Source organism: Plecotus auritus (genome assembly GCF_963455305.1).
Source record: "Plecotus auritus genome assembly, chromosome: 5".
In the NCBI taxonomy this organism is placed as follows: Eukaryota; Metazoa; Chordata; class Mammalia; order Chiroptera; family Vespertilionidae; genus Plecotus; species Plecotus auritus.
Window position 1 is genome coordinate 27,809,147 of NC_137776.1, and position 18,235 is coordinate 27,827,381.

An 18,235-nucleotide genomic window follows, 5' to 3' on the forward strand; every position below is an offset into this window, starting at 1 on the left:
CTCTCTGAAGCAGGTCTGGCCGGTCCGCTCCGGACAGGAACCCACGCCACTCCGCCACGCCCAGGTCCCTGCGCCCAGCCGCGGTCACCTCCTGAGGCTGCGGGGGCCCCTCGCCTGGCTGGGGGCGCTGCGCCCCCCGCCACCCCACGGCTTGCGCCTCGCCCCGAGCCACACCTATAATGGGGGCCACTCCCGTGGAACTGCCCGGGAGGGGGCGCCATTCCGGCAGCTTCCTGGAGGCGCGGGGCAGGAAGGATGAAACCCGCATTGCCTCTAGGTTGAGCTGAGTATTCTGTTTCGGCCGGCGTTCCTCCTTTTCAAAATGATTCTTTTCTGAATGAACACGTGTAGCACCTCTCCCCCATCTCACACCACCACTTTGGCGGTGACGCTCCTCTTCTGCAGATACGCGGGGCCTTTCAGGCGCGCGCACACACACACACACACACACACACACACACACACACCACCTCCACCTGCTCTGAGTGTGAGAAGTGCTTAAAGAAGCATCCATTTCCCCTCTCGTGGCAAACCTTGAACTACTCTGCAGTTCACAGCATCGACCTCCCCTCTGAAAAGCAAAACCCACTGCAACATGCAGGGGCTCCAGATTTCGTTGTTCATTTTTCCATGCGGCCCTTGGTCCCAGACCACCATCGGCCGCAGGGCCTTGGCGGCTCGCCTGCGTAAGTGCGCACAGCCCCATCTCTTCCCGGCGGGCGCGGCGGGACCCAGCCCAGGCGGCCCACCTGACCCGCCAGGCAGGTCTCTTCTGTTTCCTGACGCCTCCCCTTCGCCCCTCAGGGTCTGTCCCAGCGGGTGACGCCACACCAGGGCTCCTGCCGCCCTTCCCTCCCACCCATCCCCACTCCCACCAGGTACAGGGTGGACACCAGCATTCTCCTTGTTTCCCCCTAGCACTTGGGGCAGACTAGGGTTCTCCTAAAGAAAAAGCACTTCAGAATGTTTTTAAACCATGAAAGTTTATTTAAAAAGTCTATTTTTGAAGTTCAGGTTTTCAGCCCTTCCTTCCATTTGCTTTCGCAGGTTTGACCCACAGACATCCCCTTATCCTTAGACCATCCTCCCAACCCCACCGGGAAGTCTTTCCGGAGGGAGAGAAGGGGTGTCTCAATGAGAGCCTGAAAGCTGTCATCCCTGAGATGACCTCAAGTCAAATGTGCACCACATCGGAGACCGCTAATTTGTGGGTTACTTGTTTCCTGAGGATAAGTCTTGGGTATCTCAACATATAAAAGGAACCGCCGGCGCAATGGGGTTATTAATTTTCTCAGTGACATCAAATGGTAAAGGAAGGACCACCCAGTTTGTCTTTCAAAGCGCTGAGACATTCTAAAGACTGTCCAAGCGGCAGAGATGGCAAAGGAGAACCTAAAGGCATTGGGTGAAGTCGTTTCCAGAAGCCCCTGTTAGGCATCCCCGGCAATCCCTCCAGACAGGTGGCTGGACCTGGGCGCCGGAGAGAAGTATCCCCCTTGACTTTCAAAGACACGAGCCCCACACCTGAACAGCAAGGGACACTGGACCGCTTTCTCCGCTGAGCCCCAAGAACCAAATCAGATGTTCCCTTACACTTCCCACACTCAACACGTTCAAACGGAAGACAGTTCTACAAAGGGCGTCTGATTCCTAAGGTGCTGTGAACACCGGGTTCATCAATGCTCCCTTACTAGACAGCTGCAAACAGCATTTTCCAAAGTGCGTTATGTAGAAGTTAGGTACATAAAAGGGTTCCATGGCCAAACAGATAGAGATTCGACAAATATGGACTTGAAAACAAAGTCAACACCAGTAAGACGTCTATGTGCTTATGTGCTATGTATGTAGTTATTTACCTTCCAAAAGAGGGAACTTGGTTGTGGTAGCCAGCCCCCAAAGGCCCCCAATGGCCCTTCCTTCCTGCTCTTAGGTGCCCTGGAGCACAGAACTGCTGTGAAAACAGCGGGGTGTGGCTTAGGAGGCCAAGTCAAGAAGGCATGCACGTTTCCACTTCGGTCTCTTCAATATATATACTAGTGTAATTCTGAATTCAATGTACTTGTATTTTAATTAAAATTTTTTGCATCTAAATCATACGTGACAGTTGTCTATGACTTTCTGTTCTTGTACTGTGCTCATCTTGCTTGGTACCAAGGTTATATTAGCCTCATAGTTGGGTAATGAATCTCCTTTTTTTTTTTTTTTCTCTGAAACAGTTGAAGATAGCATTGAATGCTCCTTGAAAGTTTGCTGAATCCCTGAACTCCAAACACTGTAATATCATCTTGTTTGGTGTTTTTTTTGGAAAAGGTGGAGCGAATGCCACAACCTTTTGAGTATTAATGTAATTTCTGCCATAGCTATTGGTTTGTTCAAGATTTTAATGTTCATATGTGGTTCTTAAAATCTCCACTAAATCTATAGATATATCTTTCTTTATTCCTAATCTTGTTTGTGTGTGTGGACATCTGTCTTTTCTTTTTTTTTTTTCCTCAGTTCAGCCAAAAAACTAGTTTATTTCTTTGATACTCACTGTTTCTTTCATTTATACTTTATTACTTTCTCCTCCTATTCTTTAAAATTCCTTCCTTCTACTCTTTTTTATATTCACTCTGTTCTCTTGCTAACTTGAGTCGAGTGCTTTATTCATCTGTTTTCAAAATTTCTTTTTCAAAACATTTACGCCTACAAGATGTGTTTCTAATAATTGCTTTTACTGCATCCCACAAATTTTGATATGTAATAAATTTATTATTCTGGTCTTAAATGATGCAATTTCATTGTGATTTCTTTTTAAATCAATTCACAAATTATTAAGGGGAGCATTATGGTTTCCAAATGTGTGTGCATGTTATTTATTAATTAGTACTTTCATTGTTTATTTTGCTATTTTTTATAGCCTGAGAATGAATGTGGTTTGTGTTATGTATTTTTTAAATTTTGTAGACCCGATTGCCTATTATGTTGTTCATTCTTCAAGATCTTTTTGAAAATAATCCATTACATCAAATTTGTTTTTATTTTTTATTTCTATTTCCTTATATATTTTTAAAAATTATGTAACCAATCAGTATCCCTGTAGAGATGTGTTAAAATCCCCTTATATTGTTGTAGGTTTGTGCATTTTTCTCATGTAATATTTGCTTTCTAACTTTCAAGGCTATTTTTAGGTACATCTGTTCATGAATACTATATTTTTCTTTTATTACTAAGTTCTTTTCTTCTTTATCTATAAAATGTTTTTGCTATAAATTATATTTTATATGAAATTGATATTGCTATTCTTAGAATAATTATTTGTATAATTTGTGTGGGACAAGTTTGACCACCCCTTTTGATTTAGTCTAACAGGGTGGTTTTATTTTATGTGTATCTTCTGTAAAAGACTCTGCCTAGATTTTAAAAGTTCAATTTAATCATATAACCTCTTATTTTTATAGTGAATATTTAATTTTTGATTATTCATCAATTTAAAAAATATTTTACTTTTTGATTTTCTGTTTACTTTCATTTGTTCTTGTTTCTCTGCTTCCTCCTTTCCTGCATTCTCTTGAACTAGGACAGCTTTCTGTACTTTCCCCCTTTATGACTAAGAAACTATTGATAGTGTTGTTATTTTTTGACTGCTTATCTTTAGTTTTTAACATATATATTAGACTATATATTTTTCTAAACAATTGAAAATGCTCAGTAATTTTTTGTTCTGAAAAACACTAGCCAAAAAAAAAAAAAAGCCTTTAGCACACTAACTGCCCATTGAATTTTCTCTTCAGGTTATTATCTATGGTTTTAGTTTTGCACTTCTTGAGACCAAACATTGAGAATTGTTTTTACAGTTAATAGTTACAAAACATTTGCTTACACTTGATCAATTTCCCTGTTCCCCCCACCCCCTCCCTCCACACACACAAACATTTTTTGTAATCCATTCCTTTTCTCTAGGTTCCTTTTCATTCCTAGTGAAGGATATGCTTTAATAATCATTTTAGTGAGGGTCATTGTGTGGTTTTATCTCTGTTCATAGCATTGCATTTCTGCTCATTTCTAGTCCATGAAATAATTTATTTCATTTTTTGATCCAGATCCCTTCTTAATGGTTTTCCCTTTTTATGGCTTATCTGTTTTTGCTATGGGTTCCTGGTCCTTGGAGGGAAGGATCAAAGCTGTACAAAGCAAGCAAGTATGGCAACTTGCCTGAAAGGGGGGAAAATTAATTATGGGCATATACAAGTTGCAAAAGGCATTTTTCTTTTCTAAGCTTTCTCATTTTTTTTCTTGGCTCAACTTATATTGCTATCAGAGTGGTAATGCTTGGTGTGCTGACCCCTGGTGGATTCAGCAAGTGCCTATTTATTACAATTTTTGGAGTTGAAATAGATCTTATTCCATGAGTCACAGACTCAAATGCCTTCAGAGGCCAGACAGGTTATATAAATGTGTCTGAAGGCTGTATATGACAATAGATCATGGTGCCAATCAGGATAAAATTGGAGAATGCAGGCTCCAGCCAAGGCATATAAACCCAATGTTTTGTTTTGTTTTTAAAGTTGGTAAAACACACACAGGTACAACCTAGAGTGGGTGCTTGATTGGGCCAATCAACTGGGCCTGACCTTTCATACTACGTCACACACAAAAAGGTTAAGCGAGCCTCTGTCTGTCCTGAGGTCACACCCAAAGCTTGTTTTGTAAATGAATAATAAATATTCTTTCCATGATTCATTCTTACTTTCCAAAAATGTAGCAATAATTCTATAATGGGCTACATTTGTAAATTAAAGTGACACATTTGTTGACAAAGCCCAATGCAGGGAAAATATTAATCCTCAAGTGCATTCATATATTATTTCTGTTTTAAGGTAAAACAAAACATTGTCCTAGATATTATTTGAAACATTATTGAGTTAAAATATTAAATGTGATACAAATTTTTATTTTTTCTGTGTTTTATGCAGTCATCTTAAAGTTTTAAAAATGTAACCTCAGAAACTAATCTCAAAATGCTATACTTTTGACTGAAGAGCACAATTAAAGAGAGTAAGAGTGAATTGTGTAAGAATAGAAGGGCAGTAGCATTGTAGACCAAATACTTTGTCCAAATCTTTGGAAAAACCCAAGTTACATTTCTACTAAGAACATTTTAATTAATTTTAATTGTCAAAGGGCACTTAATCTTTTTTCTGATTTAAAATTATCTATTTTCCAGCATCTGTCTGATGTCTCCCTTTGAAATATCAGTGGCTTCTACTGTATTATCTACCAAGTTCAATCACAAATTTCCAGTCCCCGCCATCATTCCCTCTATTTTCCCACCATATTTCTGTTATCATTGTGCCACTGGAGAAAATCAGCAGCTTCTCTTCTGTGAAGGATGCCTCTTCTCCACAGCCCGGCTGGGGCTCAGCCTTCTAGGACCTGCTGTCAGCGGTCAGTACCCATCTGCGCTGCAGATCCTAACGTTCTCCTGCCCTCTCGGGCCTTGAGGATTTATGCAAAAACCAAACTATAAAAAAACACCTTTACTCTCATTTTTGTAGGATTTCAGGAGGAAGTGGAGGTTAAATAAGTGTGTCCAATATGATATCTTTAATGAATGGTCTTTATTTATTCTTTCAGGTAAACTTGAGAACCAGTTTTGCTAAAAATGTATGTGATTAATCACTCTTCCTACCCAAGGTCAAACTCTTGGTTTGATCCATGATTTCTATGTTCTCTTGCTTACCAATTATTTTTTTTAAATTTTATCTTTTTCTTTTGATTTGTTTTGTGGTAATTTTTACTATGTGCTTGAATTCAATGCTGAGTCTTAAAATATTGCATCCTGAATTTTCCTTAGCATATGACTGTGGCCAAATTCCATAATTATTGATATCTAATACTCCCATTGTCTTTTAATTCTAAGGAGCTTGTAATTTCAGTTTTGATTTCCTTTGGGACAGGAGATATTTACAAGAGCAGTTTTAAGTTTCCAAATGGGATTTAAAAAATCTTTTTACTTATTAATATTTTATCTTGTTTTATTGACCAATACTGTAAGTAAACTAAAAATTTTAATAAATTTTTTTCATATTATACCACTCCTATATTAAAAATTATTTTCTACCACCTGTAAACTTCATAACTACCTTGTGAAAACTAGACATAACCATAAAGTTTCTGTAGCATAATGGATATAACGCTTTTAGAGAAATTTATCTGCTTTTCTCTTTTGCCTTTCCAAATATGAGTCCAAGGTGTTCATCTGCCATCAAGAGATGCTGGAAAATGAGAATTATTAAAATTCATTTATAGAAAAAGAAATATAATGATGAACAAAGAATTTTAAGTTTCTGACATTTAAATGGCATTTTGCAGGAAGACAATAGGCAAATATGCTTGAAAGTCAGTTGAAAATAAAGAAATGTCTAAATTCTTTCGCTTCTACTTAATATATCCAATGCTAGGCAAAAAAAGCAGTAATGCTCCCAAAGTTCATTAAAAATAATGTCTGTCATAGGGTTTAGCCAAGAAGGTGGAATCGAGAATGGGGAAGATCATTAACCCAAGGGAGTAGGAGGAGTTTGTCCATTCTGGTCCTGGGGGATGGTTGGAAGGACAAGATGAAGAGCCAGGAGAGACTAAAGGGTGGAAGGAAGTCACCGTGTGTCCATTTCTCTGGGAGCCTTGGCTTGGTGAGGGAAACTTGTGCTGCTGCTGCTGAGGCCTCCATTTCCACTGGAACTGTGGAAGGAGCCTGATGTGCAGGTGGCCCTCTGTAATGAGGGAGGGCAGTGTAGGTGCACAGCGGGTGGATGTCAGTCTGAGGCCCAATCCATCTTGTTCAAATGCGGAGGGTGGAGGATACTGAGCTGACAGGCAGGGATGGGCAAAGGCTCTGGGTGGATTGTGGAGCTAAAGCTGGGATGGAGCTTTAGCTCCACAGTTCACCCAGATGTTGGTGAGGGTCTCAGCTTTAGTGAAAATTGAAGGGAGGAGGATGAGGCAAGAGGGAGGGGCAGCTAGGCTTAGACAAAGCCTGGAAAGAATCGACTATGAAACCACCTCCAGAGGCCAGAGGCAGACACTGGCAACATGCCCAGAGTAGTTTGGGACCCGCCACCTCTCAGCAGATTCAGGTGACATCCAAGGATCAACTTGAAATCAGGTGCTCCCTTTACCCCTGTTGGCCCCACCCCAAGTTCCAGAATTTTTTAGAAAGGAACAAGGGGGTTAGGAACCACAAGACTGCAGTTAGCCCCCCATAAACTGAGCCTAGAGGTTGTATAAGTAATTGTTTTAAACCAAATTGAAGTCTTAAATTGAACCAAAATTTAAGTTTTCCCACCATTCAGGAGGTGGGTTGTAAGAGTTGAGAATTGTTTTAAAAGCAGAGCCTCTCACCTGGGATTCTTATTTAAAGATTCCTACAATATTGATGGGAATGGAGATTGGTGCAGCCATGGTGGAAAGGAAAAAATTAAAAAAGGAACTGCCTTATGACCCAGTAATTCCACTTCCAGGAATATATCCGAAGAAATCCAAAACACTAATTGGAAAGAATATATGCATCCCTATGTTCATTGCATGCAGCATTACTTACAATAGCCAAGAAATGGAAGCTGCCCAAGTGCCCAACAGTAGATGAGTGGATAAAAAAGCTGTGGTACACTTACATAATGGAATACTACTCAGCAGTAAAAAAAAAAAAAAAAAAAAAAAAAAAAAAAAAAAAAAAAAAAAAAAGCAAAGCTTACTTTTTGTGACTAATGAGTATTATGCTAAGTGAAATAAGCCAGTCAGAGAAAAACAAATACCTTATGATCTCACTTATATGTGGAATCTAATGAAAAAAATAAACTAACAAAATAGAAACAGGCACATACAGAGAACAGACTGACAGCTGTCAGAGGGGGAAGGGGGTTGGGAGGCTGGGTAAAAAGGGATTAAGAAACAAAAACAAAAAACTCTCAGACATATACAACAGTATGGTGATTACCACACAGATGGAAATGGAGGTATGGGGGGGGCGTAGAGACATGCCTTGGGAGGTGAACACACAATACAGTGTACAAATGATGTATTATAGAATTGTACATCTGAAACCTATATAATTATTAACCATTGTCACCCCAATCAATTCAATTTTTTAAAAAGTCAATGGAGAGAGGCAGGTTTATATACAGGTACTTGTCATTATTCTGGAGGTTAGATTTCCCCTACACTTCTGAATTCAAGCCCAAACTGCCTGGCAAAGAATAAACGCTCACAAAGCTAGGTCCTTCATTCCTCCCTTCCTTCTAGTGGTTGTGCCCTGCGGTTATCTTGTTTCCATCTCTAGCAGAGAAGCAAGGAGGCTGTAAGCGGCAAGCTCACTGAGGGGAGGCATCGCTCTGCTGGGCTGGGAGGCACAGAAGGAATTTGAACAACTGCCTTGATGGCCATCCAGCCGTCTCAGAGACATATCCACTCACCTCTTTTCTAAAAGGTACCATGTGTAACACAGCTGCAGAAAAATGACATCACAAATTATGAAAAATATATAAATCATAAAAATATTTGGCTGTTTAAATGTAAATTTTCATATACCATATGTAGACATCTTCATGTTTATGCATTTCTAGTATTTTTTACCAAAGAAGGGAGTTATTTACATATCTAACACACATAACCATGGGAAATTAACTTATAAATACAACTTTATTGTCTCAGTCAACACATTTCGTAGAGCTCCATCTATGTAGGCTTGCATGTATGTGTACATTTTTGGCCATCAGAATTTTACTGATATTTAATAAAACACTATTTCTTAGTGAATGTAGTGAAATAAAACAGGTTTAAACTTTATTACTATGTGATGTGCCACTTAAACTATATATGTAATATATTGCAGAAATTGACAATCTATCCATCAACTACCCACTTTTAAGAACTAATGTCACTCATCATGCTTATGCAAATCTGCACACACACACATATATATACACATACATAATTATATGTGCAAAATGTACACACAAGTGATTTCAGCATTGTGATTTATGTAACCTTTAATAAATCACTTTTTAGTCATAGTGGTTGCAAAAAAATGAAGTAGGAAAAAATGGAACATTTAAGCAAGGACTGCAGGAAGTTCATAACAAATTAAGCATCATATTTCAAGAAGTTACATTACACTAGTTCAAAGGAGAGGGAAGAACAGTATGAACTGGTTTAGTGTATAAATCAGTTTTTAGACAATAAGTTCAGTTGATGAGCATGCTGTGATAAGCCTAATCAACAGCTCAGGGCTATTAGCTATACAGAAGGGTGGGCCCTACATTGTCTCATAAATGAATGCTGCAATTAATAAGATGGAATGAAGTTCCATTGGAGAACTTGCTGACAGGTATCATGCTGAGCTGGTACAATGAGCGTGTTGCCCGCTGCTCCTTTGGTAAATCCAAGCTCTAAATCTTCTAGAAGCTATAAAGGGAAACGTCTCCCTCAGAAGCAGTAATGGCCTTTGTCACCCAGACTTACCACTGGATTCATAGTTGGGCCTGTGGAGAAGCAAAAGTTATAAAGAAAAGTAAACATTAATGGGCTGGGCATCCACACTTGGGTTGAAGCAGCAGTCACTGTGGCCAGGATTGTGAGAAGAGCAATAATTACCGAGAAATCTCCAAAGTGAACCTCTTTGAGCCAAAGACCCCCCTGCTTCACCAACCTTGAGAATTAGTTCCCCTGTTGAGGAGCTAAGGGTTTCCTTGTGCATTTAGATCTTAATCTATGCACCAATTTGGAGGAGCTATTTTTATGACTCTCAATTTCATTTTCAAGAGAAAAAAATTGAAAACATGTATTTTGCTTAATTACTGGTAGAAGAGAATATGGGTGTTTCTATGAAAGCCCATTACTGAGTAAGTCAGGTTTGAGTATTAGGGAGTTGTATCATGGTCTTAAGCGAATCACTTCTTGTCAGATTAAGTGGATGATCATGAACTCCACTGGAAACACTTCATTCCTATTGGGTTACACTAATGGCCCACACTACAATTACCTTTATTACCTGACGGAGTTGGCAGCAGAGACCAACTTTTGTCACCCAGATCTCACTAAACTGCTTCACAAAGGTTCTAAAGAGAGAGAGAAAAAAAGCCCCACACTGTTAAGACACTTGTTTTCCTTAGAATCACTTTTAGTTGTTAGGTAAACTCATACAGACCAGACACAGATGGCTGAGCTGTGAACAGTTCGTTTCTAAATTCTATTTCTCCCAGTGGAAGTGCCTAATGAAAATGTAAGACCACAGGCTGCCCTTTGACTCTGAGGACACTATTACGGATTCTCCCCCAATTAGCATCACCGACAACTGGTTGGTTGTGATTATCACTGTGATCTGTGACCATGAGTAGCATGAAGTTAATGCCCCACTTTTAATTAAATCTCTCGACTTGACCAAATGTTGCCTTAACCAGCTGAGGCATAGTAAGTGCATGTAAGATGTTAAAGATCTCACAAATTCCATAAGATGAATGTTCTCATCTAATTAGTAAAATTGGGAGTTTATAAGCTTTATTATAACTTATAATCTAAAGCAATGGTTCCCAAATCCAGCTGCACAAAGATCGCCTCAGACATACAGTATCAAATCTACAAGAGGCATCAGGTTTGTTTTGAAGCCTCCCTAGGAAATTCTGGTTTTAAAACACCAAAGCACTTACCACTCCTCTTTTGGAATAGTTTAGTCTGTAGCACATTCTTGTACTACCTTCATGAGTACCCTCTGCTTCTTTGAGAATGGATTGCATTACTTTTAATCAGTTCAAGTCAGTTTGGTGAATATGAATGCCTTATTGGAAATTTGGATACTAATTTTGGTCAAAAAACAGTTAAGAATGCTTTCTTTAGTACTGCAAAATTGCTTTGCAGGCCAACTTTAGATTGAAAGGGCACTCCCTTCTTTCCTCCTCCTTCATTCAGATGTAGATGTTGCATAGGTTTTGGGCAGAATTTCCCTACTTTATACTTACACATACTGGTTGCCTATTGCTAAGGCTGCACTGGAAGAGAATGCAGATTTTGTCCTCCCCCACCTGATGCCAGGTTCCTTTTCTGTCTCTTCCGACCTACAATTCTTTTCAATTAAAAAAACAACCAGTCTAGTGGATACCTTTTAATATAGCATCGTATAGGAAATAAGTGTTAAAATTCATTCTACAGATATTGATACCTAACATCAGTTTCATAAACAATAATTCCTATATACTATTTACACCAATATGCACAGGTAATATCACAAAAATTTTTTGTTCAGGATCTATAAAAGTTCCACAATATCAAATCCTCTAGGGAATATTTTCTGATTGATCAAAACAAGCTTTCACCAAAATACTCACCAAGAAAATTTACTTTCAGATCCAAATTCAATTGATAGTTCTGATCAGAGTCTGCCAAAACTGGGGACACATTAACACTCATTAAAAGCACAATTTTCAAAATCAGACAGAATTGGGCCCAAATTCCTGCACCCCAGTAACTATGAGAGGGATCTTGAATGAGTTTTTCTATCACTAAGTCTGAAATATTTTCTTTCATAGGATGTTGGGACTCAAACAGCTTTAAAATCATTTAATATCTGGAAGAAGCCAGCAGTTGCTTTACATTTTCTACTTTTTAGCTAGTTGAAAACCAAACATGAAATAATTTCCATTTATAAAAATATAATCCTTATATAATCAAATATTAGTCATACTCCCAAAAATGCAGTACAAATTTTACCAAGTTTGATTCTTTTAGGACTTTCTTTCAAGACATTTAGTGATCATTAGGCACATTCATCTGAGATTTACTGAGCGCCTACACCCACCACATGCCAGACTTGTGCTGAGGAATTTAAGTATTGCAACTGCAGAAAGAATTTTGAGAGTTAGCAATTATAATTATCCCCACATTGCAAGAATTCTTACATACAATTTTAGGTATTATTTGGACTGTACTTTCTTATCTGAGTATTGAAATTTGACAGTTTTATTAAGTTATTGGGGGAACAGATCAACAGTGCTTTACCATGAGAAGAGTTTGTACTGAAAAGGCATATCAGCATCTTGGGGGTTTGGGAATGGAACATGTCTGTTTTCAATGCTGCACAGGTGATTCTAATGCATCCTTCCCCATGCCCTTTTAAAATTCACTGACATAAAGAATCCTTACAATGACAACCACATTTTATTTGTGAGGCTGTTCCCTAACTGCAAAGAATTTTTAATCTTTAAATAATATAACTATATAACAATTCAAAGTAAACACTGTCCTGGATTTGAGGATATCAGAGAAGTACAATTAAACAAGTGAACAAAGATTACATCATTTTGCAGTTGGAAAACTACATATCCACCCTCCTTAAAATTCTTCAAGTATAAGTCACCAAAATTTATTCACATCAACAGGATTAAATAAATGGTTAGGATGCATTAGTCTCTGAAATAAAGACATTAAAAAAACCGAGAAAAAGAACATGAATGACTTCTTGCTGAAAAGAAAGCAACATCAAAAAGCATTATTATGAGCTTACATAATACTCATGACCTAAAACACACAAGCATGTTAGGTGATCCAATTTTTTCAATGCAGCATCGTTCTCCGATCATTCAACTGCAACTGACTGAAATGCAACAGAGTACAAATGGTTGCATTTTCCACCATTCAACTCAACTGCAATTCAGAAATGCGTTGCAATATAAAACATTTAGAAGCGTAAATATCAAACCTGTGCCTCCCAACGGACATGTCTCTAAATTCTAGATTTGACTGGTATGTCCACACGAGATAATGACATAAAGTTTTTACAACTTTTAATACTTTAAACTAGTGCTTAACTTTTTCTTTTAATGTCTCATTTCTATTTCAAATGAAGTTTTTACATGCTTCATATTTATTAACCTGGCAATGAGTTATTCTAATAATCCCCAAGGTGTTACGTATCACTTAATTGGGAATTGAGAGCAATAATATTCTGAAACCTTAAATACTAGTTTCTTCCTGTTGATTTCTGTTACAGAAATTCCAATTATGTAAAGAATCAGAAGCGAAATCCTTCAGCTTTCTGTTACACCTGACCTACTATTGCTCAAGTATGGTTAAAGTATCCTGAGAATAATATTCATGATAGTTTTCATTTGTATCTTAATTGCATCATGGTAAAGTGGAAAATGTAGAGACTAAGAGCATAAGGTTTATAATTCTACAGTAAAAGGCAAAATTAAATGCAGTAAGACCGTATCTGCAAGTCTACAAGGAAAATTATAACCCAAGACGCATGGGGAAAAAGATTTATGTGGAGTTTTTAATCCATATTAGAATTCAGTTGTAACTTGACCATAAATTTAAACAGAAACCATCTTCTGAGACATACATTCTAATAAATGTATCAACAGTACTGGTAGTTAATGAAGGGTCAGTTATTTTAACTTATTAATAACATTTCATTTTTCTATCCAGTAGAATCTATAGTGGTTTGCCCCAATTACATATCTGAAACAATGTCTTATTAAAACAAAATGAGACAAAATTAAATGAAAGATAAAAATACTCTGACGTTATTAAAAATAAAGCAAACTATAATCCTTGGCAGATCAATCAGGTAAAAAACATTGGTGGAAGTTGGAAGCACAGGATAACCGACACGAATCTTCAGCACAAAGCACATCTTTAAAAACATGAAACGATGACTCTTTGGAGGACAATAGCTAAATATCCAAGAATCATCAGGTTTGAAAAATATTGCTTAATCACTTTCCAAAACACAGTTAGCTGCAAGAACTGAAGATCCTGTTAAAAATATCAAGGTAATCATATTTATTGCATCTTTAGAATGCATTTCGGAACAGAAAATTAACATGCACCTCAGCTTCACCAAAATATATATATTTAAGAGGGGGGAACCTACGATATTTTATAAACAAAGTGTAGACTATATGTGCTTTTCAAAGGGGCTGAATTAAATATAACCAGCTGCCAATGTTGTGCTCTAACATACTTGAATTAGTGGGTATGTGTATGCTAAATTCATTTATTTTTGTCAACAATAAATGAAATAAAAACACTGCCCTATACAATCCACTATCAGCAGTGAGTACAACAGCAAAAAATTATTGTACAATTTATACATACTAAAATATTTTCTTCCTCTAGAGATAATGCAGAACAAAACCTAATCATTGTAAGACTTAATTTGGGAAATCTCAAATTACAATAGGGAAAAACCAAATCAGGGTGTGTATTGAGCCCAAAACAAAAGTTCCTGGTCATAAGGCTATAAGATTATAAGTGCAAGTGGTAGTAGAATAAAGCATGCTCAAATTGTATGCTCGGGTCGTTGTATATTTATCAAACCTTTAAATTAAACAAGACTAGCTAAAGAAATGCCTTAAGTATAGCAAGATAATTGGGAATCGTGTCATTTCCTTTACCATTTTTGTTACCCAACTTATACAATGCGCAAAGTGCTAAGCAACACTACAAAAACACATTTACATCAACACTGAAAGACCTGGGGAAATGAAATCCAACAATTTTATTTTAATGAGCTTGTATTTTCTAAATTTTGTTTTATTTTTTCCTGTTTTCATACAGTATTGAAAACAAAACGCGGCACATTCACATTTTCCCGAGGAACTGTAAAGATGATCTCTACAGGGATAAACGTTGTAAAGCCTGAAGCTCAATCAATTGATGTTGAAAACTCTCAAAGGAGTAAAGGCTTGATCTGAATGGTCTAGAACATGTACTGTAATTTAATAGAAGAGATGGTCGTCTTAATATTTAATGATTTAAAAGAACTTCCCAGTCCATGCGAAGAGTACAGTCCAAGAATAAATCAAATTTCTGGACGCATTTTATGCTACATATGTGTATACTTTGCGATCCTCAGGTGTTCGTGCCAAGTATTCTCTCTCAATAAGTCCTTCAATACGCTTCTTAATAACAACTGGACTTGGTAAGAATCGAGCCTTCAATTGCTGAGTTACCTAAAACGGAAGGTAAAACAACGATTTCTCACCAGAAAATTTAAAACAGGTAACATTTCCATATTAACACAAAAATTCTTATCTTTGAATAGAACTGATGTGTCACTTTAAGACTCAGATCAAACTTTAGTAATCTGATTACCTCCTCACATCAGAATGTGAATACTACAGTAGGTTACAATTAATGGAATATATCAGTATGATGTATACCACCTACTACACTTAACCATTTTTACTTCTGAGATATCCTCCCAATTCACAGAATTTGGGTAGCATGTGTAAGAGCACAAACTCTACACCCAAACTGCCTGGACGCAAATCTCAGCTGACTTACTAGCTTTGTGACATTGGGAAAGCTTCATAACCTCATGAAGTTGCTGTGTATATTAAACGAGTTAACAGACATGATGCTTTAGAAAAATGCCAAGTGCTGCTGTTGCCATTATTTTCTCCAACCGAAGTCAGGATTCTAAGTATTGTGACACCAGTTATAATAAAACAGTAACTATAGCAGCAAAGTCTTGACTGTGCACTATGTATCAGGCATTTTGCATATATTCTAACTAGAGGCCCGGTGCATGAAATTCATGCACGGGGGTGTGTGTCCCTCAGCCCAGCCTGCACCCTCTCCAATCTGGGACCCCTCGAGGGATGTCTGACTGCCTGTAAACGTGCAGTCGGACATCCCTCTCACAATCCAGGACTGCTGGCTCCCAACTGCTCGCCTGCCTGCCTTCCTGATTGCCCCTAACTGCTTCTGCCTGCCAGCCTGATCACCCCCTAACCACTCCCCTGCCAGCCTTTTTGCCCCTAACTGCCCTCCCCTGCAGCCTGAGTCCCTCCCAACTGCCCTTCCCTGCAGACCCAGTCACCCCCAACTTCCCTCCTCTGCTGGCCGGGTCACCCCTAACTGCCCTCCCTTCCAGGCCTGGTGCCTCCCAACTGCCCTCCCCTGCTGGCCTGATCACCCACAACTGCCCTCCCATGCAGGCCTGGTTCCTCCCAACTGCCCGCCCCTGCTGGCCATCTTGTGGTGGCCATCTTGTGTCCACATGGGGGCAGGATCTTTGACCACATGGGGGCAGCCATCTTGTGTGTTGGAGTGATGGTCAATCTGCATATTACTCTTTTATTAGATAGGATAGAGGCCTGGTGCATGGGTGGGGGCCAGCTGGTTTGCCCTGAAGGGTGTCCTGGATCAGGGTGGGGGTTCCCTTGGGGCGTGGGGCGGCCTGGGGGAGGGGCCTGTAGTGGTTTGCAGGCCGGCCACGCCCCCTGGCGACCCAAGCGGAGGCCCTGGTATCTGGGATTTATTTATCTTCTACAATTGAAACTTTGTAGCCTGGAGCGGAGCCAAGCCTTCTGCTTGCTCCATGGCAGCAGCCATTTTTTGGGGGATTTATGTATCTTCTATAATTGAAACTTTGTAGCCTTAAGCGAGGCCTGGGCCGGCCAGGGTGTGCGGAAAGCTTGGCTTCCTCCATCGCCCAGGGCAACCCTAGCCTCCTGCTCCTTCCAGCTCCGTGGCTGCTGCCATTTCTGTTTGGGTTTATGTATCTTCCATCATTGAAACTTTGTAGCCTTGAATGGAGGCCTAGGCCAGCAAGGGTAGGTGGAAAGCTTGGCTTCCTCCATTGCCAGGGAAACCCAAGCCTCCCTCCGGCTCTCTGTGGCCGTAGCCATCTTGGTTGGGTTTATTTGCATATTCACTCCTGATTGGCTTGTGGGTGTAGTGGAGTGATGGTTAATTTGCATATTACTCCTTTATTAGATAGTATGTAATGCTCTTAGCCCCATAAAGTAGGTTGTCTAATTTTTTCAAGTGAAGAAAATAAGCCACAGAGGAAAACTGACATCAGCAAGTAGTAAACTGAGCCAAGTTAGAGAAGAGAACCCACACCGCTCTGCCCCAAATCCATGCTTTCCTCAGGAATCCACCGGCCTCTCTTGCAGAGCATTCATCCATAAGTCAGCTTTTTTTTTTACTCCTGCTGGATAAGCTCATTTCCCAAGACCAGTGAATTGATAATCCTTTAAAATCTGAAACTTCAGCATCTCACTCTCCACCTAAAATCTATCATCTTTCTAGTATTTTCATTCCAATATCAACAAACTTGTTCTCAACCCACCTAAGATCTCTATTCCTCTGACCCTTTCTTCTAAGCAATTAGACAACCTACTTTAATAACTTTTGAACTTACCTCATCCCTGATGGGGGTTTAGACTGCACATAAGATCATTTTAACACTCAATAGTATCCTCAATTCTCTGATTCCTTTGGTTCTAGTCTATAAACACCCTTTCAACATTTACTGCATCATTCAAAATCTACTACTTAGCTCCCTGCTGAGTACAATTGTAGTTTATAATACCTTGTGTAGACCAGGAGGCAGCAAACTGCAGCCTGCAGGCCTAATACAGCCAACTGCCTATTTTGTTAATTCTTACTAGAACACACTCACTTGTTACCTGTGGCCACTTTCATGTTAAAACTGATTAAACACACACACACACACACACACACACACACACACACACACACACACAGTCTGCCAATCTCTGAAACAGACTGATAACACAAATTTATAGTATTCAAGTTCAGCAAGTTTCTAAGGACAATAACCTCACATCCTGTTTTATGTAGGGAAAAAAGACCATTTAAGTTTGAAATTCCTCAAACTCCCACCTTACATATATACGTTTAGCCATACTTGAGTCCATTCTTTACTAACACACCCCTGCACCCTATATGCTGAGGAAGAGGAATGTTCAGTAACATTCCTCTTAACACAACTACCACCCACCTGTGCTCTGCACAATCCTCTCCCCTTTCCTTTGACTTTGGTACCTCAATTACCCCCTCGTTTCATTTTTTTCCTTTTGTTTTTAAGCATTCCTTTTTAAAATTTTTATCCTTATATAAACATGCTCAATATCTTCCCATTCTAGAAAAACGAAACCCAGAAACCCTCAACACTCAACCTTTAACACTGCTCTCTGCCCTTTCCCATGAGCCAACATCTCAAAGGCCAAGCCACTCTCTTATGGTTGCACCTTCATTTTACTTCTCAAGGCACTGCCATCAAATACCCACTCTTAGCAGTCCAATGAAAATGCCTGGGAAAACTAACCAGTCACCTAAGTGCCAATGTGCCTTAAGTGTTTGATTTGATTTTTCCATTTTTGAAATTTGTAACATGTGAACACTCAATAAACAATAACTGATTAATTTTAGAAATAAAGGTTGT

At 39.0% G+C, this 18,235-nt stretch overlaps 1 protein-coding gene across 2 annotated transcripts in view; it reads right to left on the reverse strand.

Moving 5' to 3' along the window:
* Positions 1–13,284: 13,284 nt before the first annotated feature.
* The window catches only part of CUL3 (cullin 3), a 112,619-nt gene continuing 107,668 nt past the window's right edge, over positions 13,285–18,235 (reverse strand). For both annotated transcript variants that reach the window (XM_080670386.1, XM_080670387.1), the window contains one exon: positions 13,285–14,987. In XM_080670386.1, coding sequence (XP_080526512.1) covers positions 14,856–14,987 — 132 coding nt within the window. In that variant the 3' untranslated portion in view covers positions 13,285–14,855. The remainder of the gene's footprint in view (positions 14,988–18,235) is intronic.